This window comes from Carex rostrata, chromosome 3 (genome assembly GCF_964058835.1).
Source record: "Carex rostrata chromosome 3, lpCarRost1.2, whole genome shotgun sequence".
NCBI lineage: Eukaryota > Viridiplantae > Streptophyta > Magnoliopsida > Poales > Cyperaceae > Carex > Carex rostrata.
Window position 1 is genome coordinate 9,263,418 of NC_135920.1, and position 24,272 is coordinate 9,287,689.

Sequence of the window (24,272 nt, forward strand, 5' to 3'; positions counted from 1 at the left end):
AGCCATTAATAAATACTATGTTAAAATAAGAATAATTGAGCCAATTTGACGATTCTTCATTTTATTTGAAAACAATGTCTATCCTATTCAAGGAATAACTTGTCCAAGAATCTATTAATAACATGATTTGCAATACCAGTATGTACATGGAGAATCAGAGTTTTGCATTAAAAAGATGGCGACGCGAGAGAATGAAGAGAAATATAGATATTTTTCGGGAATTTGGTTTCTCTCTGTTACTTTCTAAATAGGTGAGTATTTTTTGAAACAGCTTAGCATGAAGAAAATAAGATAGCAATTTTTAAGAGGCCGTTAGAGCCACCGTCAGGAATGTGGATATTTTCCGAGATTTGATTGCTCTCCACTATTTCCTAAATACTAGGGAGTATTTTTGCAACAACTTAGCATGGACCGAAGTGGATAAGATAGCAATTTCCAAGAGGCCGGTAGAGCCACCGTCAGAATTGCGGATATTTTTTGGAATTTGATTGCTCTCCATTACTTCCTAAATGCTCGGGGGTATTTTTTGCAACAACTTAGGATGAACCGGAGAGGATAAGATTACAATTTCCAAGAAACCGTTAGAGCTACCATCAGCTTCACCGCAATACATAAAGCCACCCATCCAATGACATTATACTTTCTTTACTTTACCACCCCCAACATAATACTGTGACGTAAATCACAACCGCTGATGGTTCATATCATTTTCATATCTAATGTTTGTACCGGAATTTCTTTGGCAAGGATCAGAACTTTCCAAACGAAAATATTCTCTAGTGAATTGGTATAGAGCATGTCTGGCTAAAGAATACGGTGGTCTAGGCATCTTGGATTTACAGCAAATGAATGTAGCACTCTTAATGAAATGGTGGTGGAAATTTAAAGATCCTACCTACACCCATTTGTGGAAAGATATAATCCTATATAAATACTATTTAGGCTCTTCATTACCACATTCACTTTTTTGGAAAGATATAGTTAAATTAGACAATTTAGGACAATGTAGTGTTACTTTTCAACCAGGGATGCATTCCTCAGTGAGATTCTGGACTGAAGTATGACATACCCACACCACTCTCTCAACCACCTATCCTGAACTCTTTGCTATCTGTAGTACTCCTAATATTAGCTTGCAAGAGGTTATTCAATCCCAAGGTGGGGCTGTCCAATTCAAAAGACAGCTAGGTCCTGTCATGATCCAGGAATGGACACACATACTATCTCTCATTAGTAACATTTCCTTCACCCATCAAACTGATCGAATCTCTTGGAAATGGGAAGTTTCAGGTTGCTTCTCAGTTAAATCTCTATACAGGTTTCTCAATTTTGCTGGCATTCAAACGCCTAGACCGTTACTATGGTGGCCTCTACCCCTCCTTCATAAGATTAAAATTTTTATGTGGTTACTTAGTAACAATAAAATTTTGACCAAAGATAGACTCAAATCTAAGGGTTGGAAAGGAGGTACCACCTGCCAATTCTGTCCAGCAGACGAGACTGTTAATCATCTGTTTTTACATTGTAAACTGGCACACCAACTTTGGTTTTGGATGGGACTTAGCAGATATTATTTTCAAAATCGGTCCTCTGTCACAGATATCATTGATTTCTCTTTTACCTTAGATAAACACTCTCAAATTGCTTTCCTTGTAGTCTTTAGTGCTTTCTGTTAGATGATTTGGAAAATATGAAATGATGCTTGCTTTCAACATATTAATAATAAAACTTTTCGATCTATTGTACTAATGATTGTGGCTTTGGTTAATTATTGGGCAGGGATGATCAAGCGACAGGCTAGGGAGATTGTGCTGCGGTGGATGCCGACTACAATTGATGACATTCCTCTAAGAATCTGGGACCCTGCCGATACACAGATGGTACTCTATCAGCCGATGGAGGATAGGGCCGGTACAGCAAGTAGCTCCAGTTCCGTTGCTTAACAAGATCTATCTTATTTAGCTTGCATTTATATTAAACTCCAAAAAAATATTAGTTTGCTGTTTTGTTTTTCCTTCTGTTTACGTCTCACCATTCAGGTGTGGAACAGTTTCTATGTTTTGTATGTTTTAGTTTTGCTTTTTGGATATTTGTGATTGGACGCGACCTACTTTTGTTGTTACAAACTGAGTTTCTGAAATAAAATGGGCTAAAAGCCTTTTATCAAAAAAAAAAAAAATGTTTGTACCGGAAAATTTCATATTAGTCTGAAAAATTTGTCGGATTTCTCAAAGAATTAATTACTCGAATTTTATGCCGATGTATTAATTATTGCTTCCAAAATATTCGATCGTACTTCGCATTATCCATGATGAAAAAAAAAACTTTTTAATATTGCTTCCAAAAAATTTCATACTAGCTTAATATACTTTTTAATATTGCCTGAATTAAAAAAAAAAACTTCTGTTTATTTGATTAAATATTCACTGGAGTATAGTGTAGAGAAGTAAAAACAACCTAATTTCATTCAAATAGTGTAACGTGCAAAAATAGGAAAAATAATTATCTAATATGTACTTGTAAATTTTCCCTTAGTTATATTGAACTAGGATGACATTGACAATGGTACATAACACATTCATTTAGAAAGTTATTATTTTTGTACCGATTTTAATTTTATATGATGTTATTAACAACCATAAATACTTCTCAAACCAATTACATCTTATTTACATAAATTTCTCACTTATATCTCCAAACCAATTACATCTTATTTACATAAATTTCTCACTTATATCTCCAAGTTTACATAGAACTTTTAAAAGATAGCACCTTGTATATGTAATCTGATGACATTTGTTCAAGATATGTTTATTGCGAATGTATACTTTGAAATATACACGAACAATTATTTGCAAGAGACTATGGATATTAAACTTATCAATATTATTTAATGATGCAATATTTTTCTTTCAATACATAAATAGGATATTAAAAAAATATTATCTGTCGCTGGCACCTTTATTATACTGTTTATATTTTCTCAAGAACGTAACAGTATTTTGATGTTGCTTTCAAATAGACTAGTCAATGTGAATTTTGCTTTATGTACATATCTAAATATTGCTTGCTAGATTTATGGATGAGCATATATTTTACTTGGACCATAATTTGTTTACTATAGTTTTATAAATTTTGGAAATTGTTGTATTGGTATAAAAGACATGGACAGACTTATTGATAAGAGAAGTCGTGGGTATCAAACTTTCTTGACATGTATTCAGGAAAATAAAACTAATTTAGGCAGGAATGAGAAACTTAAGACATAATATTAAGAAAAAATATATTACTTTATTGAAGCAAGATTAGCCATTAATAAATACTATGTTAGAATAAGAATAATTGAGCCAATTTGACGATTCTTCATTTTATTTGAAAACAATGTCTATCCTTTTCAAGGAATAACTTGTACAAGAATCTATTAATAACATGATTTGCAATATCAGTATGTATATGGGAATCAGAGCTTTGCATTAAAAAGATGGCGACGCGAGAGAATGGAGAGAAATATGGATATTTTTTGGAGATTTGGTTTCTCTCTATTACTTTCTAAATAGGCGAGTATTTTTTTGCAACAGCTTAGCATGAATTGAAGAAGATGAGATAACAATTTCCAAGAGGCCGTTAGAGCCACCGTCAGGAATGCGGATATTTTTCAGAATTTGATTGCTCTCAATTACTTCCTAAATAATCGAGAGTATTTTTTGCAACAACTTAGCATCAACCGGAGATGATAAGATAGCAATTTCCAAGAGGCCGTTAGAGCCACCGTCAAGATTGCGGATGTTTTCCGGGATTTGGTTGCTCTCCATTACTTCCTAAATGCCTAGGAGTATTTTTTACAACAACTTAACATGAACCGAAGAGGATAAGATAGTAATTTCCAAGAAACAGTTAGAGCCACCATCAAGAATGCAGATATTTTCTGGGATTTGATTGCTCTCCATTACTTCCTAAATACCCGGGAGTATTTTTTGCAACAACTTAGCATGAACCGGAGAGGATAAGATGGCAATTTCCAAGAGGCCGTTAGAGCCACTGTTAGGATTTTGGATATCTTCCATGATTTGATTGCTCTCCATTACTTCCTTAATGCTCAGGAGTATTTTTTGCAACAACTCAGCATGAATCGGAGAGGATAGGATTACAATTTTCAAGAAACCGTTAGAGCTACCGTCAGCTTCACCGCAACACATAAAGCCACCCATCCAATGACATTATACTTTCTTTACCTTACCACCTCCCAGCACAATACCGTGACGTAAATCACAGCTGTTGATGGTCTAGATCATTTTCATATCTAATGTTTGTAACGAAAAATTTCATATTAGTCTGAAAAATTTATCGGATTTCTCAGAAGGGATTACTCGAATTTTATGCTGATATATTAATTATTGCTTCCAAAATATTTGGTCGTACTTCGCATTATCCATGATGAAAAAAAACTTTTTAATATTGCTTCCAAAAAATTTCACACTAGCTTAATATACTTTTTAATATTGCTTGAATGAAAAAAAAAAAAAACTTGTGTTTATTTGATTAAATATTCATTGGAGTATAGCGTAGAGAAGAAAAAACAACCTAATTTCATTCAAATTGTGTAACGTGCAAAAATAGGAAAAATAATTATCTAATATGTACTTGTGAATTTTCTCTTAGTTATATTGAACTAGGATGACATTGACAATGGTACAGAACACATTCATTTAGAAAGTTATTATTTTTGTACCGATTTTAATTTTATATGATGTTATTAACAACCATAAAAACTTCTCAGACCAATTTACATTTTATTTACATAAAATTTCTCCTTATATCTCCAAGTTTACATAGAACTTTTAAAAGATAGCACCTTATATCTGAAGACATTTGCTCAAAATATGTTTATTGCGAATGTATACTTTGAAATATACACGAACAATTATTTGCAATTAAACTTATCAATATTATTTAATGATGCAATATTTTTTTTTCAATACATAAATAGGATATTAAAAAAATATTATCTGTCGCTGGCACCTTTATTATACTGTTTATATTTTCTCAAGAACGTCACAAGTATTTTGACGGACATTTTTATTAATACCCTAAAAATAAAGGTAATTTTAAAATTAACCCTGTATTTAATTTTTTTTCAAATCTAACCTAACCGCCAGGCCCACGGGCGGCCCAGTTAAATACCAAACAGCCTGGTCCGCGGGCAGTTTCCTTGGGACCAACCGCTCCCCCCACGGGCGGTCTCCTATGGGGACCAAACCCCCCCCCCCCCCACGGGCGGTCTGATAGTGAACCATTTAACCCCAACCCGTGAGCTTCCTCTCCCTCTCTCTGCCTTCGTCCAGAACAGAATAGAAATGAAAAAAAAAAAAAACCGAAAAACCCTAGCTAGGTGCACCCTAGCCCAGCCAGCCGGCCACCATTGCCACTGCCATCCTAGCGGCTCCGCCACTCTTCCCTTCGCCCGACAGCCCCCTCTCTCGCTCTCTCGCTCGCTTGACCAGCTGCCACCCTCATCCCCCTCTCTCTCGGGTAAGTTTTCGATTCGATGATTGAATGTGATTAGGTTATAATTGTTCGATTCGATTGGATTGGATTCGATTTGATTGAATGTGATTGAATTCGATTAAATGTAATTTTGATTGTGATTAAATGTAATTGTGATTGTGATTAAATTGTTCGATTCGATTAGTTGGTGACATATATAATAAAAACCAAAATAATACGTAGAAGAATTTGATCCCTCTTCATTTCATGATTTTGGTGTTGATTATCATCAAATTTTGGTAATTTTCGAGTAGAAATAATTATAGTTGGTGACAAGAGCAACATTGAGATTTTTTTTCATATTATTAATGTTTGCATGCATGTTATAAAATGTTTGCATGTTTAACCATAAACCCTAGAAATAATTATGTTTTTTTTCATCTTATTAATGTTTGCTTGAATTGTGAGATGTTAATAAAAAATTAGAGTTAGGATTTATGGTTAAAAATTATATAATTATTATGTTGTAAAATTATAGTTTAAGTAATTATTATAATAATATTGTGATAATTATAGATATTATTAATATATAGATAGTATATAATTAGTATTTTGTTAACAATATATAACTATATAATTAATTTATAATTATATAATTTATATCGTATTTTGTTAATATATATTATTAATTTTTATTAACAATATATAACTATATAATCAATTTATAATTATATAATTAATATCCTATGTTGTTAATATATATAATTAATTATTATAATAATATTATAATATATTATAGTTATATTGTTATAATAAATTACAGTTTTACTGTCAAAATAAGCTACCGTATCAATATTATAGTTATATTATTTGATATTATTAATATATAGATAGTATATAATTAGTATTTTATTAACAATATATAACTATATAATTAATTTATAGTTATATAATTTATATCCTATGTTGTTAATATCATATGTTGCTTAAGTTGTGATTGATTAATATATATTTTTTTGTAAATGTAGTATGCCCAGGGCTAGACGGTGTAGAGTACGAGCTGCGCCTGCAGCGGATCCGGCTGCAGCGGGTCCAGATGTCGTGGATCCGACTGTAGAGGGCACGTCCTCGGTAGATCCGACTGGAGAGGGCCCGTCGTCATATGAGGATACGACTGGTAGGGGATTTGAGGATCCGATTGGAGCGGGTTCGTTGTCTCAGGCCGGTTTTACAGATGGCGCGCATGATCCTGACACATTTAGTCCTCTTCTATGGACCCATCATGTTAAGTACCGCGTCTCATTGGCATCTCTTGAGGTATGTGATTTTTATACTTAATGTAAAAACTACTAAAAAAAGACACGATTTGAGTCTGACAAATTGGTAATAAATACAGGATGCAGAGATGCTTATGGTGAGGCACTGTATGTCTGAGATTCCGTTCATTCCCCATAAAGAAATGAAGCGATACATCTTGAACCTTGGGTTGTATCAGCTTGCAATGATGCCGCAGAGTAAGATCGATCAGTCTCTAATGCATGGTCTAGCGGAGAGATGGCGACCTGAGACCCATACATTTCATCTCCCGGTCGGGGAGATGACAGTCACCCTTGGTGATGCGAGCGCCTTATGGGGTTTACGTATCGATGGCGACTCCGTAGGTGGCATCTCAGACCATCCAGACCTGCAGAGGATGATACTGGAGTTGTTAGGGTGTGATCTGAAGACATTGCAAAAGAAATTGAAGAATAAGAAGAAGGGGGATGATGAGGAGGAGTTCTGGTATTCTGGGTACTGTATTTCTCTAAAGGCACTCCGGTCTCACTTCTTCCAAAATCAGATATTCCCTGAGACTGATGACATTGAGGCGGTCAGGAGGTACCATTGCACTCTTTAAAGTAACTTAGTAATTCATCAACAAACTCAATTATTTATATTGATTATTTTATATTGCAGGTATACTAGGGCGTATGTGCTGGATCTGTGTGGAGCTGTCATGTTCGAGGATTCCAGTGGTGATGCGGTTCCGATTATGTTTCTCTCCCTGCTGAGGGACTTGGAGAGAGAATCGAGATATAACTGGGGTGGAGCTGTCCTCGCCCACTTATACAGAGGCCTGTGTCATGCTTGTCTGGTAAGTCTCTACTAATATACGTTGTTATTTACGGTTGGATAAGAAGCACCGAGATCTTATTTTAAGTTACATTTTCAGGTGAGGAACAAACAGATTTATGGACCGCTTCTTCTGCTCCAGCATTGGTCGTGGTCACATCTGCCCGTAAATCGGCCAGTTATACCATTGCCACATCCCCGGTAGGGAGAGCCTGACTCTAACACATGCCCCGCGTATGGTGCCAAATGGGGCCGTGATCACGATCATGAAGAGAAGGGCAAGGGGATTTCTTACGTACGGGGTCAGCTCCAGATTCTCCGAGATGAGAATATCGACTGGTTTCCGTATCGCGCATGGTACCAGCGTAGATGGCTAAGCCGATTGACATTAGACCAGACACGGCTATGGTTTTATCGGGAACCGGTCATTTGTTTCTGGATAGTGGAGTACCACTACCTCGATCGGGTGTCTCGACAGTTTGGCTTGGATGTTTTCATCCCGGAGCACCCGCTGATGGGTAAGGATGATACCAACAAGTTTCATAAGTAAGTACTACCTACTTCATTTCATTATCACTTTAATAATGTCATCGTTTGTCTCCTTTCTAATTAATTGTAATTGCAGGACGTTACACAGTAAGCCCAAAGTCGACTGGAGCCGGCATTTCAGCTTCCAATACGACTGGGCTCGACATCCGGAGCAGCACTTATGGAGCCCACCATCTACTGCATAATTGGGTGCTGGTCCCAGGAATCTAAGATACGCCGTCTAGTACTAGAGATGGGGCATGCCGTCAGTCTACCTGACGGGCCATTATGGCGACGCCCTTAGACGTAGACTGATGGATTCATCTGGCAATTACATGCCTTGGGGTCCGATCAATGCTCGCGCGGTAAGTACAACTGAAACATACTTTAATTAAAAATTAAATTTTTTTAATTACTTACTGCTATCGTAATCATGTTGTGTGCAGCTGTTGACAATTATGAGAGGAGTTGGACACAACCTGGTGTGCATGGCGAGGGATGCTTGGTGATACATAGGATGCCAAATGCTCGAGCACACTGCACCAATCATGGAGACAAGCGGTTTTGAAGGCCGCCTCGTTGGCATGCTGCGCGATTCTGGAGAGAACATCAATTGGCGGGAGATACAGAAGACACCGCGAAATCCGAATTATCAACCAGAGGCTATCTACGCCCATGATATGCCGCCACCTTCTGCAGGTAATTAGAAGTTAATATTAAAAGTATGACACACACAATGGTTTTATTTTTCTCGAATTGTTTGTTCTAACTCAGTTGACTTTCAATTATGCAGATGATGACTCCGGTTGGGAGTTCCACCACTGGGTGTTATCAACTAAAGGATGGGATGCTTATAGAAATAAATATGGAGTTCCGATAGAGCTTGGGCCGGTCAGTTACCGCTTTATATTATTTATTGCAGAGTTCCTTGTATGTAGCAAATCTAACATTGTTTTAATTTAGGATGGAGCACCTCGTTGGAATGCTAATCCCAGTTTTAGCGTGAATGATCTGCCCCCGTTCGATACAGATGCAGAGGTGACTGGCTCCCACAGACCGTGATATGGAGTGGAGATGGAGCACGACTTTAAGGCTGGTAGGAGTACATCTCAGACTACAGATGGCTTTGTCTCTGGATTATTTGGCGCACCGCCTCCTTCTACGTATCCTCCAACATGGGAGCAAGATACATGGGAGCAGCGTACAGGCCCGGCCGATGCACAGTCCGTCAATTTTTTTGATCCATGGGCGGCCGGTACAGATACGTAGCACATGTATACAGAGAGTCTGGGTGGAGGATATGAGGATATGGGAGAGGAGAGTGGAGAGGAGGACTTAGGAGATGTGAGTCCGCAGGGGCAGATACAGAGGCGTGTACAGCCGCACCGGGAGGGCAAAGGCATAGTGGCTCCTAGGTTGTCTCTATCCAGAAGGAAACGACGAGGATGATTGCAGAGTTTTTTTTTATTGTGATGTAGTTCTGACTCTGACTGTAGTATTTCGACTTTGGGATTGTTGTATTATATGTTTGTAATTATGTTGGCATCATGTTGGCATTATGTTTTTTTTTTATTCATGTTGGCGTTATGTTGTTTGCACTTTACATTTCGATTCGAATAAAAACAACTTATTAGTTACAAAAATAATGCAGCCCACGTACAACATAAAATTCATAAAATCCAGATACAGTACAAAATAATACAATACTGTCGAGTCCATAAAATAAAACAACATAAAATTCATACAGCAACAACCAATTCAAATATAACAATTATACAAACTGTTACAATTCAAAAATAAAACACTACAACAGCATACAATTCAGACTAAGCCTTACGAGCTGAGGAACTTGCTCCCTTCTTTTCCTCAGCCCGACGGACGCACGCAAGACACTCCCACTTAGTGAGACGAGTGTCATTCACCGGATTTGCATACGGGTCCATGCAATTGGGGTCAACAGCTTTGTCACATTTATAACAAAAGAACATATCCACCATATCTCCCTTTACGTCACATAAGCAGCACTGTCCCCATCCAGGGGGAGGGACCCTGTCTACCAAGCCTTCCATCAGTATTTTTCTAATTGATGGATCAAGAGTGCTCATAAAGTCTTCATTATTTTTTGGTGAAAACATTTTTTTCAAATTCCTCATCGCGTAGGCTTCAACCGTCCAAAAGTTATTAATAAGTGTTCTTTTTTCTTTACGTTCGGTTTGAGTTCTTCCTCTATTTTTTCCAACTTTGAGTGCCATTGTAACTAGGGTTTCAAATGACAGTAATGGATTAGACTTGTATTGATTCTAAATAAGGAATGGATTAGACTAATTGAACAATAATGGATTACACTAATTGAACAGGAATCAATGGCTATTTAGAAAATAATTAGAAAATAAAAAAATAATTTCCCGTGGCTACATTAATTCATGGTGCTACAGTAATTGCAACAGCAACAATAATTTCAACATTTACATTAATTAATAATTAGCAAATAATTAACAAAAAATTAAAAAAAAACCTGTTGCTATAGTCTAATCGCCTTTCAATCGCCCAACAATCGTCTTAAGTTCTCTCTCAAATAGTAAAATCGCAGCACATGAAATGTTTAGTTTACAGAATGGTTGGAGTGGGCAGGAGAGAAAAAAAATCGGGTTAACTAGGCACCTATAGCAGACCGCCCGTGGGGGGGGGGGGGGGGGGGGGGGGGGGGTTTCCTCCCTAGCAGACCGCCCGTGGGCCAGGCGGTTTGCTTATTTATTGGATCGCCCGTGGGTCTGACGGTTAGGTTAGTTTTGAGAAAAAACAGAATTGATAATTATTTTTAAAATTAACTTTTTTTTCTTAAGGATATTAATAAAAATGGTCGGTATTTTGATGTTGCTTTCAAATAGTGCAATTCTCTATAATGGTTCTAGCATTTAATGCAGAACCAGACCGAACTGATCTCCCTCTCCTGAGGACCTGAGCTAATCAAGCCGGTCAGACATTAGGTTGTGGGCTTGTGGGACACACTGGAGGTGCTGGTGGAGGGTAGGACCCACAAATATATAAAAGATAAATTCACTAATAATGAACGGCAAATATGGGTCCCATCCCACGTGTGGGGGTACACTAATGGGTCCCCCTACCGTCCATCGGTTTCTCTTCAGCCACTGTTCTTCTTACATCTCACTGTCTCCCATTTGGTATAAACAATTCTCTTCTACAACAGGTCCACGGACGAGCCCAATTATCGATATGACACGACTAAGCCGACCTACGAATTCAATCCGAGACGTATCTTGTACGGTTTTGATCCTGGTGTGGGAAAGATGGGGCGCTGGTATGGTACACTCACGCACAACACACAACCCCAAAAAGTTACTGGGGGCGAGGGAGCAACAGATAACGATTGCGGCACGTGGCGCCATTGAGAGAGTTAGCGATAAGGATTCGTAGCTCTCGTGAACCTGTGGTTTTGGTTACCGGACCACACCTCTATTCATATCCTTTCCTGGACGCCTACCACTTCATTACAAATATACCCTTAACACTGAAAGCTGTATCCCACCTGACACGTGAAAGACATGCTCCTAAAGACCGCGTCTAGGGAACAAATTGAGAAGAACATCCAGGCATGTGCGAGATAATTGGCGCAAAGGTAGGGCCCGGAGTTCAGAGGGTTGTGCTAATAACAGGCGAGACGTCTGGGTTAGTGTCATTTCGGTAAACAGTAATAAGCAGGGGCAAAAGCGGGATAAAAAATAGGATGAAACTGTCGAAGTTGTACGACTGCCAGCTAAGATTCCTGATCTTCTGGCTGTTCAGATATAGTGTACCTCCCTGTGGCCTTACCAAATAAATAAGACCCTAGTGCAAAATTTTATTCGTTTTTTTTTTTAAATACGGAACCGTATGCAAATTGAAACATCCTCAAATTTCATTTTTTTTGTGCAGAAAATAATATTATGAAAACTTGATCGAAATTGCTAATTTCAATTTAATACAGAAATAATTTACTTAATTCCAATTTTTCTTATTAGTTAATTATTATGCAGTAAATACGGACAAGTATAAACTTGAAATAAATTATTAGATGGTAAAAAGGAGCAGCCCTCTGTTATTCTAAAGGCCACACAGAAAATTAAAAAGAGAATCAAGTAGCTCTGCCCTTGCAGGAGTTGCCACAAATAAGAATAGGTTATGATTTGTAAATTAGGGGGGGGGGGGGGGTGTTTAAGATTAGAAAATACTGATTAAGAAAGTTTGTTGACGGATTTGCAGTCTCTCCACTTGATTTCTCTTTTTTCCTATTGGTCGTTTCCGACTCGGGAAACGAATTTCCAAAATAACTACACTTGCCTTAACTGATCATTAGAAACGAATCACAGCAAGCAAGCAGAAGAGCGTAAAAATACAAATACAAATACAAATAGAGAAAGAGAGAGAAACACACACAAAGAGAGAGAAAGAGATGCTCCTCTTATTATTATTATTCCATTCCTCTTCTCCCACAATTATCTCTCACAAGTAGTAGAGAAAATAAAAAGAAATTGACACAAAATAGGCTGAGAAATAAGAGAAAAATTATGAAGAGAGAGTATCCGGACAGCGTCGTCGCCTCCTCCGGCGAGGCGGCGGCGAAGGGAAAGTTCCCTTCTTCGGCGCAATCGCAGGAGGAAGATGTAGATGAGCTTCTGGCTGCGCTGGGTTACAAAGTCCGATCATCGGACATGGCTGACGTGGCGCAGAAGCTGGAGCAGCTGGAGATGGCCATGGGAATGAGTGCCTCTGCATCAACAGCTCAGGTCACTGATGATATGGGTTTCTTTCCTGAAACGGTGCACTACAATCCTTCAGATCTGTCCACGTGGCTTGATTCCATGCTGACTGAGCTCAATACCCCGCCTCCACCTCTCCCTCCTCCTTCACTTCCCCCACCTCCTTCATCTGTCCCTTCTTTTGACCCGGCTGAATCATCTACTGTTACCTTTGACCCCAACTCCATTTCACAAACAGATCCCAGCAGGGAAAGGAAGCGGATGCGCACTGGTTCTGGATCAGGCTCCTGCTCTTCTTCTTCCTCTTCTTCTCTTGGTCGGGGAGGAGCTCCCACAACAATAAAGTCTGAACCCGTGAACCCTGCTCCTGTTACAGCTCCAAGTCTTCAAGTTGTTGTGGTAGACCCACAAGAAGCCGGCGTACGCCTGGTTCATGCCCTCATGGCCTGTGCTGAGGCTGTCCAACAAGACAATCTCAAGGCAGCCGATGCGTTGATTAAACAGATATCGCTCCTTGCTTCGTCCCAAGGCGGGGCGATGCGCAAAGTCGCAACGTACTTCAGTGAAGCCCTAGCTCGGCGGATCTACCGGCTTAGACCTCCTGTCGGACCGATATCTGACCCGTCGACCTTTGACTCGTTTGCCGATCTGCTCCACATGCACTTCTATGAAACCTGCCCCTATCTCAAATTCGCACACTTCACTGCTAATCAGGCAATTTTGGAGGCCTTTGCGGGGTGCAAAAGGGTCCATGTGGTGGATTTTGGTATCAAACAGGGTTTGCAGTGGCCTGCTTTGATCCAAGCCCTTGCTCTCCGGCCTGGGGGCCCACCATCGTTTCGATTAACAGGTGTGGGGCCACCACAGCCTGACAACTCCGATGCTCTTCAACAGGTTGGGCTCAAGCTTGCGCAATTTGCACACACCATTCGGGTCGATTTCAAATATCATGGCTTGGTTGCCAATTCACTTGCTGATATTGAACCCTACATGTTAGAAGATGAAAGCCGGGATGGTGAGCCAGAAGCGGTGGTGATTAATTCTGTTTGTGAGCTACATAGCTTATTGGCCCGACCTGGTGAGCTTGACAAGGTGCTTGACACGGTGCAAAAGGTAAAACCAAAACTCTTTACTGTGGTTGAACAAGAGGCGAACCACAACTCTGGTTCGTTTTTAGACCGGTTTACCGAGGCGTTGCACTACTATTCGACCATGTTTGATTCACTTGAAGGTTCGAATAGTTCACCAACTGAGCCCCAGGATCCAGGCCAGACTGACCAGGTTATGTCGGAGTTGTATTTGGGCCGTCAGATTTTTAACATTGTAGCCTGTGAGGGTTCTGATCGGACTGAGAGGCATGAGAACCTGGCGCAGTGGCGTGGCCGGTTTAACCTGGCCGGGTTTGAGCCCGTTCATCTTGGGTCGAACGCTTTCAAACAGGCTAGCACTTTGCTTGCGCTATTTGCTGGTGGAGACGGATACCGGATTGAGGAGAAAGACGGGTGCTTGACCCTTGGCTGGCACACCCGCTCGCTTATTGCCACGTCTGCTTGGCGTGTCATGGCGGCTTGAAGGGTGGCCAACCAAAACTTGAGGTTTTTTTAGTGCCACTGCTAGTGGGTCCCGGAGATTGAACTTAAGAGATTGATGAGGAAATGAGATTTGATCAGACCCTGTTTCACTAGACCAAGTTGGGGTTTACTGAACCGGCTGGCGAGAGAGGTGCAAGAGGGTGGTTGTTGTACCGGCTCCTTTTCTTCATTTTGCTTTTTTTTTTTTCCTATAACCCTTTTCTAAAGGAGGTTCTTTGCAAGTATATTAGAAATTAGTATGCCTTTTTTAATATTAATGTGTATTATGGTTAGATCTGGGATGTTAAATAAATCAATGATTAATGAAGAAGAGGCGATTTTCCACTTTTGGTGCAAATTAGGCTATCTGTGTAATTAAGCTTATTTGTTGGGACTTGTGGGTATTCTTTCATCAATTCCTTCTGACAAAATTCTTTTCTTTTCTGGTTTAAGAGAACCAGTTCCTCTCACTTGTGTTTATCCATAATCCTCACTTCCTCAAGGCTGTGTGATCTCTTTTATTTCATACTGTTTCGTCTCTACCAGTGAGAGTCAGGTAATAAAAGTCGGTAATAATTTTATCACTTGACTAGTATAGTAGGGGTGTTCTTTTGGTCAAGGAACAAGAGAAAGCTCGTACACTTGAGTGGAATATAAATGCCAGATCATGTTAGTTGTTAAGAGGTAACACTTGTGGAATTGGTTGAAACAATTATAGTCTGCTCTCTTCCTAGTTATCCAATAAAATTGGAAGGAAGGCAATTATAGTCTGGATAAAATTCTGCAACATAAGCGTGGGTTGTTGCCACATTAATGTCGTCCAGTTGCTCTCTCTCTGTTTTTTTTTTTTTAAACTATGTCCTTGATTCAGTTAATTAATTTCATATCTTTAAAGAGTCTTATTAACATTTGTAATATCTACAAGAATTAATTTCATATCTTTAAAGAGTCTTGTAAACATTTGAACATATATAAAAAAGGTTTCATTTATTCGAACCTTGTTCTTATGTCTTTTAAGAGCACTACTACGGCATTTAAACGAAAAAAAGTAGCAAGTGTTTCCCGTACTATCTTTTCCAATTTGGAATCACAGATTGGCTTCTATGAGTTGGTATCAAATGCCCGACAGGGTAATAGAAAATGTCACCGTAGATTTTATGCAAACGGAGGGAATTACATCAAAGTTTCAAGGGAGATTTGAGTTTTCAATTCAATTATTCCTTATTCCAGCGAAAAAGGAAAATAAGAGCGAAACAGTCCCGAGTGGAAGAATACTACTATACTAGGAGAGAGGAGGAGGGGTAAGAGGTGGTGGGCTAGAAAGCACAGCTGTCCAATCCAGGATCAGGTGGCTGTCAGAGATGTGATTGGGCTGTGGGCCCCAGTCTCCGCAAGGAAGCAGGATGGACCCACTACCAAAATCGATGGAATAGATGAGGGGATGGGTCTGATGGAGAAATCCCATTTCTTATAGCGGACGACATCTCTTCATCCATTCGTATAACGAGTTGTATCTAGGCTACTATGCGTAGTCACAATATTTGCGAATTAAATCTGAATTAAATTCGAATAATTTGTTTTTTATTGTGATGCCGAATTGAACACCAGATATTCGGTTGACCAAATTATGACTGAATTAAATTCGAATTTTACACATTCACAAATTTTTTTCTAGAACATTTTTTTTTTGCTCTCTTGCAGGATGGATCTTTGATCCAGATAATTCCGAATCATTTCCGAATTATATCTGAATTATTCTCGAATCACGAATTTTTGATCTCATCGAAATGAACCCGAATAATTTATTTGTCACTAATGTTACTGTTCCATGCTAATCAGCATGAATATTATACAAGTGCGTGGGCGAGAAGATCTGGAGAAAAAGTAGTACAGAGTTTGGTACAGTGAAGGAGATAGAAAGCACCACAAAGCCGCAAACAATAAAAATGTATTGGGGCGGTCAGCTGAAACTGGAGAATGGGGGCCACAAGTAAGGGTATAGATGTCAAATCTAGAGACAGCGACCGGGCTACCCCTATGCGCCCTCCTTCCTTATCGTGTGTGTGTGTACACGCACTCACTCACATGCCTCTCTCTCTCTCTCACTCACACACACACACACACTCCAGAGCAGATTTGATGGCTCAAATCAATCAACAGGGAACCAACAGGATTAAAGAATTAAAAAGAAGAAGGGAAGAAAGTTGGAAGAGCCAAGAGCTCAAGAGCTTGATTGATGATTGGGTATAGCAAGAAAACAAAGTCAATAAAATCAGACAAACGTCCTGTGAAATTGAGTTTGATGTGTTGTTATTTCTGATTTCTGAAAGATCAAAGATTTGTTGGTCTGGCAAGATTTAGGAAGGGAGAAAATTGGTCTAGAATATTATCACTCAGTTAAATTCACTATCTCCGCTCATTTTTTATCCAAGTGTTTCCAGTTTATTTTATTTTTAATCTTTAGTTTATGTTAGTATGAGAAAATTTTAGAGCTTGTTGGGTGGTCAAAACTGTTGGGAAAATAAAATTAAGTCATGTCAATTGTTAATAATTTAAATTTTGTTTTAAAAAAATACAAGATGCTAGATATGATTGACGACTGGTAGATACGCAAAAATATTGTATGTATATTGTCACTTTCATTTTATTATGAAGTAGCTTGCAACCTATAATAATTAACTAAGTTAAAGGCCAGAGAACCAATCTTCTCTTACAAAAAATATCTCTGAAAATACCGCATTCTCCGTGTAAAAAAGGAGAGCGACATGTATCATTATTCTAAGCAAGGTGGTTAGGCCTGATGGCTGTGATTAAGAAACACAAATAGGAAACCTTAAAATAACACAAGTGTTTGTTAGTATTGTTACTAAGGCGCCTTGAATTGTACACCGAACATTATATAAGGCCTATTATCAATTTAATAGTTAATTCAAAATTGAGGTTCCCAAGAATTAATTCTCGTTGCTGCCGCTAATTTTTATATGTTCTTTTAAGTTCTGGATTTGGTTCTTCTTCCAAAAATCGGATTTGGTAAAAAAAAAAAGGAGGGAGATGGAATCTCTCTTGGGATGGTTAACTTATGACACAATTATCCTAGAGCTATAGACTAGAGTGGGGTTTTTCTGCAAATTAATAAAGGATTACATGGAAAAGCGTCCTGCTCTGCTAGTCCCCGTTATTGGTTTCATATCTTCTCCACACAACTTCATTATGCTATTGCACGTAGCGAGTTCAGTGTATATATCCCTTAACATCAGTGACAAATTAATTATTTAAATTCGGTTAGGCAGAATTAGAAATTCTTAATTTAGAAATAATTTAAAAATAATACGGTCCACAAGAAAGTAAAATAAAACAAAAAAAATATTAATTTTATATTCGCATTTTATTCGCAAATAATTTGTAATTCAAGTTTTATTCACATTTTATTCGTGAATAATTCGTAATTCAAGTTTTATTCGAGAATAATTTGCCGTTCAATTCAAAAACACAGCAAATATTTTATTCACAAATAAAATGCAAATTATGTCACTATGCTTAAAATCACAAAAAAAAAATATTATTATTATTAAAATTATTTTTATTGTTGATTAATATTTATTACATTAATATTTTACTTTTTTTCAACGCTTGACTTGATAGTAAATAAATTTAAAATTTTAATTTTTTTTTATAAGGAAACAAAGCTCTCATGAAAGAGATTGGTTTGAATTTGTTGTTTCAAACCGATTTCATAGGTTTTGAATACGGAAGCATATTGTTGAAGTTCTAAAGAAAGTACATTAGCCGGATTCATAATAATAATAATAATAATAATAATAATAATAATAATAATAATAATAATAATATTTTGAGAGAAATAATAATAATAATAATAATATTGTTTTATTATTACTATTACTATTACTATTATTATTGTTGTTGATTAATATTGCTCATAATTAATGACGTAATTTGCTAGGATAGAAAGGCATAAAAATAATAAGACAATGTTTGGGAGGATAACAATTTAGGAATAACCGAATAAATGAAAAGATTAGTAAGAATAATTGTCTGTGAGTTATTCCCTCCCATCACAGTTTGTGGAATAACAATCAAACTTAATTCTGTTCATTCGTACATAAAAAAGGCACCTGGACATAGTAATATATAATTCAATATATCTAAAACTATATCTGATAGGTATAAGTATTCCTATATTATGAATGTTAGTTTGTTGACATGTAAATATGAACTTTAAATGTAAAAGAGGCCCAACATAATATTGCAATAAAAATACCATCCTGAAAAAAAAAACGATGGTTAAAGATACAAATTGTGTCTAATATATGTATATTTAATATTTCCGGTCTTACAAATTTTATTCCCTCCAAATTAGTTTAGGATTACACAAAAGGTGTGCATGATAAAAAAAATATAGAAATTTGGTGATTGTCCGACCATTGAACGAAAGTATTTTTATTATTTATTTTTTCGTCATTAAGCAAGTTATATTAAAAATATACATATATATTTTTTTTTTGTAAAATAGCATCTATTTTATCAAACTGTACAAATTATAGATACATACGTAACACAATAATTTAGACTGAGAAAATTTTAAATCATAATGTTTATTTGGAGAAATTTGAAAATTAACACTCTAGGTACTTGGCATTTGTTTTTTGTTACTTAGCATTTCTTGAAATATATTTTCATTTGAATCAAATTTAGTACACGATGTATTCATTATTCAATAACAATATAAATTTTAAGTTTTATAGAACAAGCTTTCATTATATTGGCTAAGACAAGTAGGAAATTGTATATTCAAAACTCAAATGGAAAATATATCTTGTGGATGCTTAAAGTTTAAAGGCTGGATTTCATCTTTGTTTAAAAAAAGCTTAAATTTCTATGAAAGTTGATGTTGATGATATTCAATTATTGAAGTCTAATTACAGCCTATGGGACATGGGTCGTGATAAGGAACGGTCCTGATTTGCCGAACAAGAATTTCTTTGATTGGAGAGATCATGACCGGGAATTCTGATTCCATTCGAAACTTTCATCTTTTTTATTTTAAACTTTCGTGAAAAATAGTTCAACGCCGAGCACGATTTTATTGTTTCTAGAAGGTTCTCATCAAATTATCTAAAATATTACATTACGCAATAAATAACGGTCGATATTGTTTTCCTGAAAAGGTTTGAAGTTGCTGAGCGCGCATCTCGAGGTATAATTTTTGCTCTCTGCACAGTATATAACCTCACGTGAATGTCCTCAAAAAGTTCTGATCGTCCAGGATTTTGTGCGCTCAGCTGCCGGCAGCAACTGTGTAAGTAGAACAAAGTTTATGGGTTAAAACTTAAAAGGTTCACTGGATTTTGGTGATTCTTATTTCTTACTCGAGCTGACTAAATTTGTACCCTCCCTTTCAAAATAAAGAAAAGTTAGGCTTAATTTGTTTTCCGCATGACTGTTGCTTTGATTCAAATCAGGCTTCTATGTCATTTTGTATCCAAATCGAGAACTCAAATGCTTCATTGTTTCTATGTCCCAATAATGTTTCGCATTTGTCTTTATTATTAAAATTTAAAGAGACGATTCAAACTGTCCGATATGTCATATTAAAATATGATTATTGACAAATTTTATATTTTTTTTAATTATTTTATTATATTTTTAGATAGATACAAAATTATTGTTTTTAGATGGTTCATAATTTTTTAAAATAATAATAATTTTGTATCTATCTAAAAAGTGGAAAAAAAAAATGAAATTTGGTCTCCAAACACATTTTAAAATAGAGATAATGTCAAGTTGTTCGTATAAATTGTTTGAACTTTGAAAGCAGATATAAAAATGTGAGACCTAACTAATAATTTTGTATTAATCATGTTTTGTTGAAGTTTGGTGTAGTAATTTAACGAAGAGAAAGACAATTATAAGTTGAATGTTACTCTAACCGGGGGACCCATGGGTAGAGTAAGCTACTTCACCTAGAGAGGTGAAGTCTCCGGATTAACTCAAATGCTACTCCATCTTAATTTTTCAAATTTATTTTTCGTTTGACTAATTAAAGGTGGAGTAAAGAATTTACTCCACCACTCACTCCACAATCAACATGACCTTAATTAATTCTTACATCTCCCTCCGTGACTGCATATACTCTTGTTCGACTATTGACGTACTATGGTGGTTGAATCTGTTCACGCTCCGACCAAGATTAGAATAGAGGAGGAGGTAGGGATGGAGTTACCAGAGAATCATATTTCACTGTATTATAAATTTATCATGGTATAGAGTTAGAATTTTGTTACAAGTTGTAATTCGCTGGAACCTTCTATCTGTGATTTAACACTGAGAATTTTTGGTTTGTTAGCCTTTGAGGTACCTTTCACTCCCCTTTTCACTCAAGATTTTCTTGTTCCTAAGAATCCTTGATTTGATCACATCTTTGCTCCTTAATTTGACTGCTGTATATTTATCTCCTTTCACAGACTAACAAAAAAGCTAATCAAATTGTCCGTCCAATTTTTTACCACGTATGTAAAGATAAAATGTAACTGGCAGGCTGCGTGTATGAATCAGGATTCAGAATGAAAGTCAAGGCATTACCTATCACCTGAAAAGTACTTCAACAAAATCTTTAGAGAACTTCTCTCAAAATAAATAAATATTTTTTTTGTAGTAATATTTGTCTTGAGAACTTGAACAAACCGGCAACTGGCTACCGAGATATATAAGCTATTCTTAATTTAGAACCATTTGCAAACAAATTAATTAGTCATTTATTAAACAATTTAATTTTTTTTAAGTTTAGTGCTTCGAATATATCGTCTTTTGTTTAACAACCAATAATGTTAAAAGTTGATCACTGATGTGAATTCACAGCTGATCTATGTGATGGTAAATATTCGTCATAATAAAAAAGAATTAACTATGACATATTATCATTTATCACTTATAAAGCGTAAAATGTTTAATTTGATATGCAATATTAAAACAAGGTTCAGTGGAAGAAGAGCTCATATTTGATTGATGGTTATTTTGTGGTCAACTGTAGTACCGAATGTATGATTGGATCCAGAAAAATTAATTTGCTTGTCTCATAATGATAATATCTCCCAAGTACAGGAGATATGTGGATGATGTATGATTGTCAAAATGTTAGGTGAGATCAAACATGAATACATGATGTGGGGTTGCTTCACTATATCAAGGTGACAAGGTAGCAAGTGACAAGTCTACACCTTAGCCTTAGCTATTTTCAAATATCGCTCTCATAGCTACTTGTTATTTAATTACTTTGCTTTATTATTGGCGAGTCCTTGTTCGTCTACTTTGCTTCAGAATTTCTTTGTAAATAAATTGACAATATATTTAGAGTGAGTCTATGGTACTATGCGTATCACGGGTTGTTACTGTGCTATGGCTCTATATTTGAGTTTTCAAATCCTAACGGTCGATCCGAACCTTTTATCTTGTTCTCCATATTAATATGTGTTTAGAGCCCAAATTTTACATTTTTTGAAATTTTTTTACTATTTTTTTAGATATTTAGAAAATCACTTGATCTGAAAATTCTGGACCATCCAAAAACAATGATTTTCAATAAATCTAAAAAAATAGTAAAAAAATTTCAAAAAATGTAAAATTTGGTCTCCAAACACATATTAATATGGAGAACAAGATGAACGGTTCGGATCAATAAAACAAGTCAAATCAAATTACGAATACATATTTAACCGGCAATAGCACCTGGGTCTGGGTTATCAATAAAACAAGTCACACAATATCCATATCATTTCATTTCACACAATCATATCATTTCTCAAATTCTCATAACACACGATCATATCATTTCACAAATCAAATTCGAACCACAGACCCGCTATCCCGTTAAATATGCATCATAATCCAAAATCCAATTCAATTATCCAATTCAAAATTCAATTCAACCAAACAAAACGAAAACACAGATTATAGAGAAGTCCGGTTACCTGATAACGATCAATCCAGAAATCCAAATCCAATTGCTACGAATGTACAGAATCAGCGCAACGTAGTCGGAATTCCAATCGAACAGATTATTAATATCAAAATATTTCTTCTATTCTTATTAAATTTCTCTCTCTCTTTTTTTTTTTTAATCTTAACATGATTAAGAGAGAGAATCATATGTAGAGAGTTTTAACGGTGGTAAAAACAGAAGGCAACCTATGCATAGGCCACATGGCCATAGTGCTACGTCTTTTTTTTTTCTTTCCATTTTTTTTATTTAAAATAATAAGATAAAAGTTTTATATTGTAAACCTTCATATTTTCATAATTATAAATAAGAAAAATCTAAGTTTATAAGTATTTATAAAATTACGAGATGTTACAGCTATTAAATGATTGGTATGAAAAGAGATGGATAAAAAAATAAGTTGAAAGTAAGAATTTGTAAATACAAACAATTTGATTCGAGGTAATGGATTGGATATGATATATTCTGGCAGTATGTAGGTCGCGGTCAATGCCTCTGAGAGTCAAAAGGTAATATCGTTTCTTTAGGGTTTGATTATATGGCATGAACAAAGAGAAATTAATTGGGACATATCAAGTCGTCTGTGGAAATTATAAATTTGCCCTTCATTTTTCTAGTTTTACCATTCTAATTGCTATAGAGAAGCAAACATCATAAGTACCTAGTGTCAACTTTAGTATTACCATTTTCGATCTATAGACGATTAAATTAGTATCAATATCTTTAGCACATTTCACATTCACTAAAATAAAGTAAAACTATAAACTCCTAATTGACGAAGAACGAAAATACATTAGTTTGACCTTGCCATCCAACAATTCGTTATTTAGCTGTAAAATGAAGAGTAAAACTATGAACTCAAGTCTAACACCCATAAAATCTGCTTCAAATGACTAATTTGAATCGTTGAAATCCGTCTATCTATGAGTGATGAATCTATATGTGAAAATTTTAAACATTCGTATTAATTTAGTATAAAATCAAGCGGTCAAAATTAGAAGATTAATAAATTAATTTTAATGTTTTCATTTTCTGAAATTTTTTTGACCACTTGACGTTATGTAAAATTAATTTTAAAATTAAATTTTTTTACAAGTAGACGCATCACTCGTAAGGTAGGCGGGTTTCAACTATACAGATTCGTCGTTTAAAGCCGAATTGATGGATTTTAGACTTGAATTCACCAAGAGGTTTGGCGAACTTAAGAATACCTTAGTTCTACTCGTAAAATGAATATTAAGTGTGGTCGTTGTACAAATTCATTTTTGTATAGTATTCATACTAAATAAGAAATAAATAAAAAATATTGTGAGTTCACACTTAACAAACCTCCAAAGTCCAATCATATTTAAATCTACATTGACAGGTTTCAGGCTTTCAGCTATCTACGGATTCAACAATAAATATAGCTTGCACCTAACAAAGGATGTATGGAGTTCATATTCCTAAATTTAAATTTGTGCATTATTAACATTTCTGACAGTTTCATGCAACAAGGTTCATGCCCCCACAACAATACTGGTACCGTACCGTTTGTATCCAACTTGCTGATGAGAAATAAACGATAAACATGACTTCGCTGTCAAGACTGGCCGTGGTGTCCCATGCTATTTGTCTTGAACTGAAGGCAAACATATCATGTACTAAATTATCTTCGCTCACTTAAAGCTAATCTAATAATTGTGAACACGCTGTCGGACAATGAAGAAAAAATAAAAAGTTCTTCTATTTTTATTAAAGGAGGTATTTATCCAAATTGAGCCGTGCCTTTCTACTCTAAAATGACATGTGGAGGTTTCGAATACA

General features: G+C 36.1%; 1 protein-coding gene across 1 annotated transcript; it reads left to right on the forward strand.

The window, feature by feature from the left end:
* The first annotated feature begins 12,340 nt into the window (after positions 1-12,340).
* Positions 12,341-14,797, forward strand: GAI (GRAS family transcription factor family protein). The gene has a single exon (XM_078299271.1). The coding sequence runs from the start codon at positions 12,690-12,692 to the stop codon at positions 14,451-14,453; it is 1,764 nt and encodes a 587-aa protein (XP_078155397.1). The 5' UTR covers positions 12,341-12,689; the 3' UTR covers positions 14,454-14,797.
* Positions 14,798-24,272: the final 9,475 nt, after the last annotated feature.